Consider the following 11,563-nt stretch of genomic DNA (forward strand, 5'->3'; position numbering starts at 1 on the left):
AATTAAGTCATGGTAAAATTATGAATGACCAAATAGTTTAGTCAATTTTTAACTAAGAGGTTAGATGTTTAAAAAGCTAACCAAACATTCCAAAGCTAAATTAAGAGCTTGTTTGTTATAATTTTTTTTAAGAAAATAATTAAAAAAAATCACTTTTAAGAATATTACATCTGTCTGTTACAACTTTTTTTTTCTCAAAAAAAAATCAAATTTTTTTTTTTTTTTAGAAACAACTTCAAATGAAAAGTTCTTAAGAGTAGCTTCTCAAAAAATAGATTTTATTTAGAGGAGAAAGAAACTAAGGGTACGTTTGTTTCATCTTTAAAAAAAAAGTAGATTTTGGGTTAAAAGAATTTAAAGATTTTTTTGTAGAGATTTTTAAAAAAAATCTAAAGCTATTTCTGTTTGTATACTAACATAAAAAAACATTTTTTTAAAGATTTGAAGCTCTTACACTTGAGTTCTGTGTATTTAGAAAACAATAGATTTTGGAAAAGCTATTTGGAATAACTTTTTATTTTGAGGCTAAAAATAATTTTTTTAACAAAATGGATTTTTTAAAAATATGAAACAAACACTACAAAAATAAAAAAAATTGATTTTTTAGTCAAGAAAATAGATTTATTTTTCAAAAAAATTTCAAACAAACGAGCCTTGAATGTCAAAAGATTGAACTAGTTTTGTAACAAAAAACACTTTTTATATAGTTGTATTAAAACAAACTAAATTATTATTTTAAAAAAATGATTTTTAATACCAGAAACAAACATAAAATAGATTCTAATTTTTTATTTATTTATAAAATCTCTAAATTATTCACTATGAAAGTCACTTTTATTTTAATCCATAGCAAGCAGACCTTTTAATTCAAAATGGTTCTAAATTTTTCAAAGTAAAGAATAATCACTATCATTGATAAAAAATGTTAAATTTTATGGGATTAATAATGATTTTTTTTATGAGGCCCTTTTTTTCATCATGTTTTTTTTTTTTTATCATATTCTCTAATCTACATTGATCTCAACCACCGTTTGTGCTACCTTACGCGATTAAGAGTGTTTGAATGGTCAAGATCCTTGTCGGACCATCACGATATTGGAGAGGATCATAACCCTATTTTTTAGAGTGACAAGTGAAAAGTCAAAACCCTCCAAACCTCGACACTGTTTGCATGTGCGGTGTAGCTATGTTACATTGACAACACACATGACAAATCTCTCCTAAAAAAAAGAAAATTACACATGCATCTCATATAGTATTTCACAATAAACTAATCTTCAAATTGAGAACAGAAAATGAATGAAAAACCAATATTGTAATCACTCACATTTTGTAAGAAATTTTCCTTCAAAAAACAAATTCCGTAAGTTATTTATTTATTTATTTTTCTGTATCTTAATTCTCAATGATACATATATAGTAGCTAGGGTTTTATGATTTAATGTTCCTTACCATACATTAACGTGATTAATTTCTTCCTCAATTTAGGTTTTTGCATTATGGATTTGAAAGGAAAAAATCTATGTTACAAGAGAAAATCTGTCACAATGAAACCATTAAACAATGTTGTTAGTGACAGAAAATTCCTCATTGATTTCATAATCACAACATACCTAGGACCTGATGTTAAGTATGATAATCCAAGATGTTCATCACTTCAAAGACTAATCTCAGGATTACCATCATATAATTTGAATGATTTAGGATCTTCATATGTTTCAATTTCTCTCTTAGAGAAATTATACTACTATCTCCTTAAAAATGCACTTCCTGAACTTATATTAGACCTTAATATGTTTCATATGTATCTAAAGGGAAATTTGGACCTACCCAACTCTGAATTTTCAGAGGGTTGTCAGCAATTCACAAGTTTTTTCCCTTTGAATCTTCATCAACAGATTTGGTATCCTGATAGCTTTAGAATTGTTAAAGGGGTTGTTTTGATCGATGATCCGATTGTATCGTCGTGTGTTAAAGAGGAGGATTTGAATAGGTTTAGGTTGTTAAGTGGTGTTGATAGTTTCAAGTTGGATTTAAGTGAATGTTTGCGTGTTCAGATTCAACCTCGGTTTAGCAAAGAAAGTGATGGTGTTTGTGTTAACAAATTGAGCAAAGAAAGTGATGGTGATCGTGTTAAGAAATTGTTGGAAAGTAGTCATAATGAGGGGTGTCAATCAGGGAAGTTTCGACAAGAGTGTAAGAGAAAGTATGTTGATCATGATTCTTCTTCAATGCTGGAATTTCCAAATACTGCTAATGGAGATTGTCTTAACAATGAGGGGTCGCAGTCAGGGAATTTTCGACAAGAGTGTAAGAGAAAGTATGTTGATAATGATACTCCTTCGATGCCAGAACTTCCTCAGGCTGCTAATGGAAATCCTTCTTCCAGCAGGATGTGTGAATCGGACGGGCCTTCATTGATGCCGCTTATACCAATACCCGACATTAACAGTTGTGTTCGAGATCATTCTATTGTTTTGACAGGAACAGCCAATAGAGCGCCACTCGGTCCTTCTGTAGGTGTTGTGGATATTGGTATTAGTAAAGTGGCATATCTATTTCGAGTTTCCTTACCAGGTGTCAAGAAAGAGTTCAGTATGTTTCTCGTCTTTCTATTTACTCAAGTTTCTTATTCCAGTTTAATCATTATCTTTGATTACTGCTGTTGAAATGTCCCTTTCCTGTCCTTGTCTTGGAATATACAGTTATCTTTATCAAAAGATACATTCATAATATAACTGTCTTGACATGTATATATGCTTTTCAGAATGATTTTTTCTTATTTGTTTCTTTAAGTGAATGTTGATTGTACATTTTGCAGATCAATTCAGTTGTGATATTGAATCTGATGGGAAGGTTGAGATCAGAGGGTTGTTATCTGGTATCAGAACTATAGCAACACAGTCGCGTGTTTTCCAGATGAAAACCCAGCAATTATGCTCTCCTGGACCATTCACAATTTCATTCAGTCTTCCAGGACCTGTTGATCCAAGACTCTTTGCACCTAACTTTAGGGATGATGGAATTTTTGAAGGAGTTGTTATCAAGATCTAGTTTTAGGCGTCTAGCTTTTGTAAGTAAATCTAAATGTTCCGAAAGTGCGATGAGCAAATTTTGGTTTCTATGTTGCTGTATTGCACCAGATGCTCTTCTGTCATTTAAGTTGACATTGAACTAATTTTGTTTATCTAACAATTGAGGAAATACAACAATCTAGGTTAGTCTGCTACTGCAAAGAGTTTGCATGTCTGTGCTGTAAAGCATCACTTTTCTTAATTCAAGGTGCCGGGACCGGTGTTGGTGAATAACATCTTTCTCTGCCCGTTTGGTCTATACTGTATTGCACCCGAGTTCAAGTTGAGTATGTCGAACAAGCTCATATTTACCTTTCACTACTAGTTTGAAAACGGCATTTGCATTGCATAACCTGATTTTTAATTGATCATTCAAAACTAGTAAGAAATTGCATAACCTGATCTTTCAACATGAACTCTCTCCCATTGTGTATTGACAAACATACACATTGATAGGGTTAACTGTAGGTAGGGGATAAGGTGATAACTATCTAATTCCTCCCGTAAGACTGTCAATTGATCATTGTTTCCAACTGCTATTATAAAATCTGAACTATGGGACTTAGATTCTATCTGCTTTGAAGAATCGTTCTTTTAACTCTCATCATCATACATCCATGACATTCCTAATGAATACAATCGATTCAGCAAATGTGTTAACCAAATTTGCGATCCAAGAATGAATCAAATTATTACATCTTTCCCAAGCTTGACAACTTGGATCTGTCAAAGCTGGTACTCCTATTGTTCTGTCAAAGCTGGTATTTTCGGTATCACACGAGTCCAGGCTAGATAGTTCAATCCTTCGAATTGCGCTGACTATGAGAAAGTTTGGTCCGCCACTCAGATGAACGTAACTCACCGAATAAGTGTTTTGAGTTGGTTCCGCAATTCCATTTTCACTGTAATTGTTGTTTTTAGAACCATTGATGTTGTTCGCATTGTGTGACACTGATGATGAAAAGAGGCTTTTGATCTAACAGTATTTACAAGGAAGATGAAATTTCATGAAGATAAAAGTTGTGAGGAAGAACGACGGTGAAGATCGTTGCGATAGCAGAGTAGAATTCACTTACTCCGATACCATCTTAGTTTAATAAATTACAAAACAATTATGTATTTATACAAGGGAAGCTTCTAACAACTTAACCAGCTTTCCTTCTAACCATAATCTCACGAGACAGCTTATATTAAACTTGAACTCGAGTGAACTGTTAATTGAGGATGTTAGCCACACTTATCCAACAAAAAGCAATTTGCAACAAAACTTATTGACAGTTGTAGATAAATGTTTCTCAATCTTTCATGCCTCCAGAGCAAAGCTTTAGGTGATAATATCAGAGTAAAGATTTTACAACAATTTTTGTATCAGACTTTTCCACATTCAAGAGAAATAAACCCCATTACATTATTATATTCATTCACACTATTTCAGTTTATCTAGAAACTTTGTACTTGTACAAAAAGCATAGTCCCAAAATGCTTCAAGTTAGCTTGAATAGTGGTTACACTCAGACATTGACTTGCTAGTATAAGTTTCGACTTCAGAAAGCGCTGACGGGTAGTTTTAACCCCTTGAAAGGAAGAAAACACAACAGTGATAAGGTGCTATCTATGTATAATGACAGTATATCATGCAGGAACCCGGTAAGATGGATCCACCATTTTCAAGATGAACAAGTTTCCTTTGTCACCTCTTGATACCCTGTCAAATTATAATGAGAAAGTATGACAAAAAGTACTTGATAATGTCTATATATACCACATGGTTGATAGTTAAGCAATTTGAAGTTGAGATTAGGTACACTGGGTCCATTGCAGTAATATAAACAAACAAGAATAAGATTTGACTCACCTCAGTTCTTCATCCAAATATGTTATTTCAAGTTCACCACGAGCTGTGTCAGGAGCCTTGACAGGTATCTGCAAATGTATATTATGATGATCAAAGTAATTATGGTACTAGTATTTATACACAGTACTCAATAGAACTGCAGAAGCATATACACACATCAGGAGTATTATGGTACTAACTGTGGAATTAAATACATAGGGAATTGCAGATAAAGGATAGTAATTGTAAATAATGTAACATGTATAAGTTTTGTTGGAACTTGTTGGATAATTAACATTTGCAGAGAGCCTCAATAGAATTTCATTTTTAATTCCTAAGAAGAGATGAGAATGTTGTGTTGGCGGTGTGGTAAGACTAGACAATATAGGATTAGAAACGAAAACATTAGAGAGAGAGAGAGAGAGTTGGGGTAGGATCTATCGTAGAAAAGAAGGTGAAAACTTGGCTTAGGTGGTTTGGACATGTAGAGAGAAGTTATACATTTTGTAGTAAGAAGAGTAGATATGATGAAGGGTAGTCGAATCACTAGAGACATAGAAAGACCTAGAAAAACTTTAAGAGAAACTATTATAAAATTTCTACAAATTAATGATTTGGATAGCGATATGATATATGATAGAACATTATGACATCAATTGATCCATATATCTGACCTCACTTTACGGGATAAGATTTGGTGGTTGGTGTATTCGTATAGGTTCTCAAGCCATCACATCTAGAATATTACAAAATACTTATAATTTCAATGATGATTCTTGAGAGTTTGAATACTTACTAAGCCTCCAATTTTGAAGGTATCAAATTTCACAGCCACTTTCTTTGCATTTAGAGGTGTTAAATCTGCTGTCACCTACAGAATATTGATTCGTTTACATATGCAAATGTTAGAATTGGAATGCAGCATAAATAGTGAGAACTTATCTCAATTTCACTTGTGTCACCTGGTTGAAGAACGGTCCAGATTCCATATTTTGGGCCCTGAGAGTGTCAGCATTGATTGCTTGATAATTTGTTACTGATCTCAAAAACTTTGGTCTCTGTCATTATTATATTGTAAATGTTAGAACACAGTCATTATCTAAGAGATGAAAAACAAAAAAGCACCCAAGTAAACCTTTAAGGTCATTCATTATCAGTTTATATAAGAGATGAAGATATAAAAGTAACACTGTCAAAATGTACCAGGCCAGATGGTAGTTTAGGAGACCTATTTAAGTTTGAATGAAATCCAAAACAGGCCAGCCCGGCGCCGGCGGGCAGCAAGTTAACTCACAAAACCGAAACAGAGTGAAAAAAGTTGACTAATTAGATTTTATGAAATTATGAACTTACTTTGTTTTTTTTTTATTCTAATTGTGATTTACAGTATGTATTTTGTGGAAAACAAGTATATAGAGTATAGGCTATTGTAATTAAAGAATCATTTAGTCTTGCGAAAATGAAAGGGAATAACAAAAGTATAATATAGAAGCTGAAAATTAGAGGTTTGTTAAACTATAAATTATGTACTAATGTAAAAGAAATAGAAATTGAGCATTTCCTTCATTATATGAGTATAAATAAACAAACCTATTTAAGCTAGTAGCAACAATGATCAATCTAGATGGTTAGTGAAATGAGTGGCTAAAGTAGCACAGAAATGTTCAGTAGCTGCTCCAATTTATCATATCAAATCTAACAAAAAACAAAGGGGCACTGGTAGATAGAAGTATACAACATGCAATGTTCTCACACATTTGATGCGTCATAATGGCTAACATATAGTATTGAATGATTTATGAGTTCAATATAGACATTACTTGTTGTAGCACTGACACTTTTAATTGAAGGCGTGTCCGGTGTTTGACATGTGTCAATGTCTAATACTGACACCGCACTGACACATCTAATCACGTGTTTATGTCTATGTCAATGCTTCATAGGGTATAACTATGAACTATGAGTCTGTCTGGGTTGACTTATTTCATCTCATCTACGGACATAATCACGTGGAAGACCGTTTGAGAGAGCTTATGGAAGAAACTTATGACAAATCCATAAGCCATTTTTATCTTATTTTCAGAAGCTCTCTAAGATGGCTTATGAATACCGCTTATAGCTTATATGAAAACACCTTTTCTATTTTTATCTTGTTATAGAAACAAATTATACATAAGCACTTATGCTATGAGCACTCAGGGCCTGTTTGGACAAACAGCTTATTTGCAACTTATAGCACAAGGGCTTATGATATGGCAATCCTAATAAGGCAATCCAAAGTCCAAACAGGCCTTAATTAAGTAGTTTATCCAAATAGGGCCTGCATATGGTAAGGAAAAAGAAATGGAATACCTTAGTTTGCAAGATTGACTGAGAGGTAGTGTATATAAGCTCCCATTTTCCATCAAGTAAACTAGACTTGAGAGGCTGCTTTGTTGGATTAACTGCTTCAAGTTGGCGTGCAATCTATATATTTAGAAATTAATCAATAAAACATGCATGCATGCATGAGAACTTATGAAATGTTGCAGAAAACAAGGCATATAAAGGCAACCTGATCAACCCTTTGTTGGTCTTCAGGAGTGGCATCAGCTCCTCGATCAAGTGATGCAATGGCATCAAGAAGTTCTTCTTTAATGGTGTTTGCATCTTTGCCTTTCTTAAAGATTGCAGGGAAAAATGAAACATTTGTTCTCCATTTTTGTGAGATAGTAGCAAGGTTGTGATTGTGGTAGATGAGGGGTGTGATTAGAAAGTGAGAAGAAGAATAAGAATAAGAAGATAGTGGTGAATGGAGGAGTAGTTTATGATGTGAATGATTTGTGGTGTTGAGAGGTGAAAAGAGTGAAGTAGAAGATAAGGCCATTAGGTGAGTTTAAATCGTTTGTTTGGTTTGGTTTGGTTTCAGTCATATATATTGGTTTGGTCTGCTCATCATTATGCTTTCATTTGCACATGTGGGTGTCTAGAGTCCAGACAGTGCGTTCCACTCAAATTTTGACGGTTAGATTCATATTGTACTTTTAGATCCAGTGGTTAAGGTTTTACTCAATAGACTTAAACTGAGGATCTATCCACTAGGGCATGTATGTATGTACCACCAACAACAACAACCAAGTCTTATCCCACTAAGTGGGGTCGGCTACATGGATCAAATGACGTCATAGTGTTCTATCAAAAACCATATTTGGATCCAGCTTATTGACCTCTAAATCTTTTCTAATGGTTTCTCTAATGGTTTTCTTAGGTCTTCCTCTACCTCTTTTAACCTAGCTCTCCTCCATTTGATCTACTCTTCTTACAACGGCATCTACGGGTCTTCTCTCTACATGTCCAAACCATCTAAGCCTATTTTCTACCAACTTTTCTACTATAGGTGCTACCCCCACTCTCTCTCTAATGGTGTCATTCCTAATCCTATCCTGTCTAGTCTTACCACTCATCCAACGCAACATCCTCATCTCCGCTACGCTTACTTTACTCTCCTGTTGGCTCTTAACCGCCCAACACTCCGTACCATACAACATTGCCGGTCTGACTGCTGTCCGATAGAACTTTCCTTTCAGCTTAAGTGGTACTTTCTTATCGCACAAAACACCTGAGGCTCTTCTCCATTTCAACCACCCAGCTTGAATACGATGATGTACATCAACTTCTATTTCTTCGTCATTTTGTACTATGGACCCAAGATATCTAAACCGCGTAACTTGGGGTATGATATGATCTCCAACTTTCACCTCCAAGGTAGACCCACTTCTCCTTTTGCTGAAGTTACATTCCATATACTCCGTCTTGCTTCTACTCAGGCGGAAGCCATACGCTTCTAAGGCTTGTCTCTAAGTCTCTAGCCTCCCGCTTAACTCCTCCCTCGACTCACCAAGCAAGACTACATCATCTGCAAAAAGCATACATCTCGGTGCTAACTCTTGGATGTGTTCCGTCAGTACATCCAAAACTAAAGTAAAATGATAAGGACTTAGGGTTGACCCTTGGTGCAGTCCTATTGTTATGGGAAAATCTACGGTATCCCCATCCTGCGTCCTCACACTAGTCGAAGCCCCCTCATACATATCCTAGATAGCTCTTATATAGGCAATCCTCACCCCTTTCTTCTCCAAGGATTTCCACAAAATCTCTCTAGGTACTCTATCATACGCCTTCTCCAAATCAATGAAAACTAAGTGTAAGTCTTTTTTATCCGTCCGATATCGCTCCATCACGCGTCGAAGTAAGTAGATCGCTTCCATAGTCGACCTCCCAGGCATAAAACCAAATTGGTTATCCGTAACGTGAGTCTCTTTTCTTAGTCTTCGCTCAATTACCCTTTCCCATAACTTCATGGTATGACTCATTAGCTTAATTCCCCTATAATTCACGCAATGTTGTATATCCCCCTAGTTCTTAAAGATTGGAATTAAGGTGCTTCTTCTCAACTCGTCTGACATGTATGTATGTACCAAGTAGTGATATTTGTACAACTCTTTGGAACAACTTTATTGACAACTTTGTTTTTCTTTCATTTGATTGATCAAAAACAAGAGAGAGAGAGAGAGAGAGAGAGAGAGAGAGAGAGAGAGAGAGAGAGAGAGAGAGAGAGAGAGAGAGAGAGGAAAAGAGAGAATAAAAACATGATGTGAGTATGAGAGAGAAAATTGTCAAAAAGTTGTTAGAAAATGATTGTACAAATATCATTTCTGGTATGTACCACTCTCCATCCAACAAAATAAGGGACAACATGGAAGATGAGTAGAAAATGACTTAGGGATAAAAACCAATGATTTGGTTAGTAAAGTGAGAAAATTAAATGTTATTAATAATTAAAATAAGTGTTAATAAATACTTCCTCTGGTCCTTATTATAAGAAGAAAAACCAAAAAACCTCAAAACCAATGCAATCATTAACTAGTGTAACTTTTTAATTTTTTTACAAATATACCCTCATAAAAAATTGTGAAGCATTAAATACACTCACTATTATTAAAAAAACAACATTAAATAAGGGGTATAAAAGTCTTTTAAATAATAACTACACTTTAATAGCTGTGACATTCTTATAAATAGGACCAATTTTTTTTTTAAATTTTCTTATATATAGGATCGGAGGGAGTAATACTTTTTTTTAAGCGGAGAACATGTACAAATTCGTCTATAAAAAATGTAATAGTCACTTTTTAAACCTTGAGAAAAATAAACAAAGATAACTTAGTCCCCCGAATTCTTTACATTTTGTTTGGTTGATGAATGAAAGCATTATTTTTACGGATTTAAATGTTATATTTGAAGAATAAAAGTTATTTTATTTTTTTATAAAATATATTAAGTCTCACAGTTTGTCTCTAAGATAAAAATTAGTTTTTGGTCTAAAGACTAATCCTCTAAAATTGGAAATAAAACAAAGAAATAGAAGTTAAAAGTTCAAAAAGACAATAATAAAACTGATTTAATAATATTTATTTAATTTTTTTTTGAAGAAGGTAAACTATCTCACCCAAATTGAAACCGGAGAGCATCGAATCTGAATAATATTTGTTTTATTATATAATATGTGATTGATATTTTTATCAATTAATTTATTTTTTTTACATTTTATTATTCATAGTATGTAGTGTAAATACAAAAATTCTACTTTTTTTTTGTCTTTTATCAATAAAACAATATTTATAATTTATTTATTTTTATAAAAAATGTTGTGGAATTTGTTTTGTATTTTTACTATTCTTTTTATCGTAGTGAAATAATAATACTTTTTTTTAATATAATTTCTGTTTAAGAGTATTTATGTCATTTTATAAGTACATTTGTCTTTCCTATCATATATATATATATATATATATATATATATATATATATATATATATATATATTTTCTCGTGCCAAACTACTAATTTTATCAACCTAACAAAGTTTTAAAAAAGCAGGGATTAAATTGTCCCTACTTATTCTTCTGAGGGACTAAAAAACGACTTTTATTTTTTTTAAAGACTAAATTATCTTGTGTCTTTTTCAGTTAATAATTGTTTCATTCATTCATCAATGATTGATTTTACCACCCCTAAAAATAGATAGATGATTTGATATTACCACTTCACTCTCTTAATGAGTTGTTCAACTCTCTTAATTTGATTTCAAGATGGAAAATTGGTCAACAGATGTTAACAATTGAGCTAGAATTTGTTGCTTGGACGAAACCACCACAAAAAGATATTTGTAGCTAAGGTAGGTAATTCCAAAGATGATTGAGGGAAATGAAATTTTGATGCAAAGGGTCCATATTATATTAGAAGATACAAAATGGAGAAAATTGATGTCCTGCTCTACTCTACATGCTTAAGATATAATTTTGTATCTAATTATATTATAATATAATAATGTAAGACTTATTTTTGTATGTGTGTACAGAACAGAAAGACTTAAATCCATTGCCGACCATTTTTATGTATAAACAAAAGACTTAAAAGGTGTACATAAAGTAGTAGTAGTACAATAAAATAAAATAAAATAAAAACGCGTGACATAAATTCCATTTGGCAACAACAAACAAACACACAAAAATCTACAGAAACAACCAAAGTTGAATTGAACTAATCTAATCTTATTAGTGTATTAGTGGTCTCATGGCACGTGCATTGATGCTTACTTTACTTGCTTCTTCGTT

The 11,563-nt window shown here is 32.9% G+C and overlaps 2 protein-coding genes across 2 annotated transcripts; one reads left to right on the forward strand and one right to left on the reverse strand.

Moving 5' to 3' along the window:
* Positions 1-1,224: 1,224 nt before the first annotated feature.
* Positions 1,225-3,333, forward strand: LOC146943422 (increased DNA methylation 3-like). The gene is made up of 3 exons (XM_085741684.1): positions 1,225-1,363; positions 1,489-2,595; positions 2,822-3,333. The coding sequence occupies exons 1-3, from the start codon at positions 1,300-1,302 to the stop codon at positions 3,052-3,054; spliced, it is 1,404 nt and encodes a 467-aa protein (XP_085597810.1). The 5' UTR covers positions 1,225-1,299; the 3' UTR covers positions 3,055-3,333.
* Positions 3,334-4,352: 1,019 nt separating this feature from the next.
* Positions 4,353-7,794, reverse strand: LOC146943423 (putative plastid-lipid-associated protein 4, chloroplastic). Its single transcript, XM_085741685.1, has 6 exons — positions 7,463-7,794; positions 7,261-7,374; positions 5,871-5,966; positions 5,705-5,779; positions 4,930-4,997; positions 4,353-4,779 (listed from the first exon to the last, which is right to left on the reverse strand). The coding sequence occupies exons 1-6, from the start codon at positions 7,772-7,774 to the stop codon at positions 4,707-4,709; spliced, it is 738 nt and encodes a 245-aa protein (XP_085597811.1). The 5' UTR covers positions 7,775-7,794; the 3' UTR covers positions 4,353-4,706.
* Positions 7,795-11,563: the final 3,769 nt, after the last annotated feature.

The sequence above is a fragment of the Medicago sativa genome, chromosome 2 (genome assembly GCF_051527215.1).
Source record: "Medicago sativa cultivar Bolivia chromosome 2, Bolivia_mono, whole genome shotgun sequence".
Lineage (NCBI taxonomy): Eukaryota > Viridiplantae > Streptophyta > Magnoliopsida > Fabales > Fabaceae > Medicago > Medicago sativa.

What these genes read in the sequence shown, in the direction of transcription:
- LOC146943422 (XM_085741684.1), top strand. Translation starts at nt 1,300, where the DNA reads ATGAAAAACCAATATTGTAATCACTCACATTTTGTAAGAAATTTTCCT. An exon ending in TCCTTCAAAAAACAAATTCC is followed by an intron (nt 1,364 to 1,488) that starts GTAAGTTATTTA and finishes TCCTCAATTTAG; the next exon opens with GTTTTTGCATTATGGATTTG. An exon ending in AGGTGTCAAGAAAGAGTTCA is followed by an intron (nt 2,596 to 2,821) that starts GTATGTTTCTCG and finishes TACATTTTGCAG; the next exon opens with ATCAATTCAGTTGTGATATT.
- LOC146943423 (XM_085741685.1), bottom strand. Translation starts at nt 7,774, where the DNA reads ATGGCCTTATCTTCTACTTCACTCTTTTCACCTCTCAACACCACAAAT. An exon ending in AGTCAATCTTGCAAACTAAG is followed by an intron (nt 5,967 to 7,260) that starts GTATTCCATTTC and finishes TAATAATGACAG; the next exon opens with AGACCAAAGTTTTTGAGATC. An exon ending in CCTTCAAAATTGGAGGCTTA is followed by an intron (nt 4,998 to 5,704) that starts GTAAGTATTCAA and finishes ATACATTTGCAG; the next exon opens with ATACCTGTCAAGGCTCCTGA.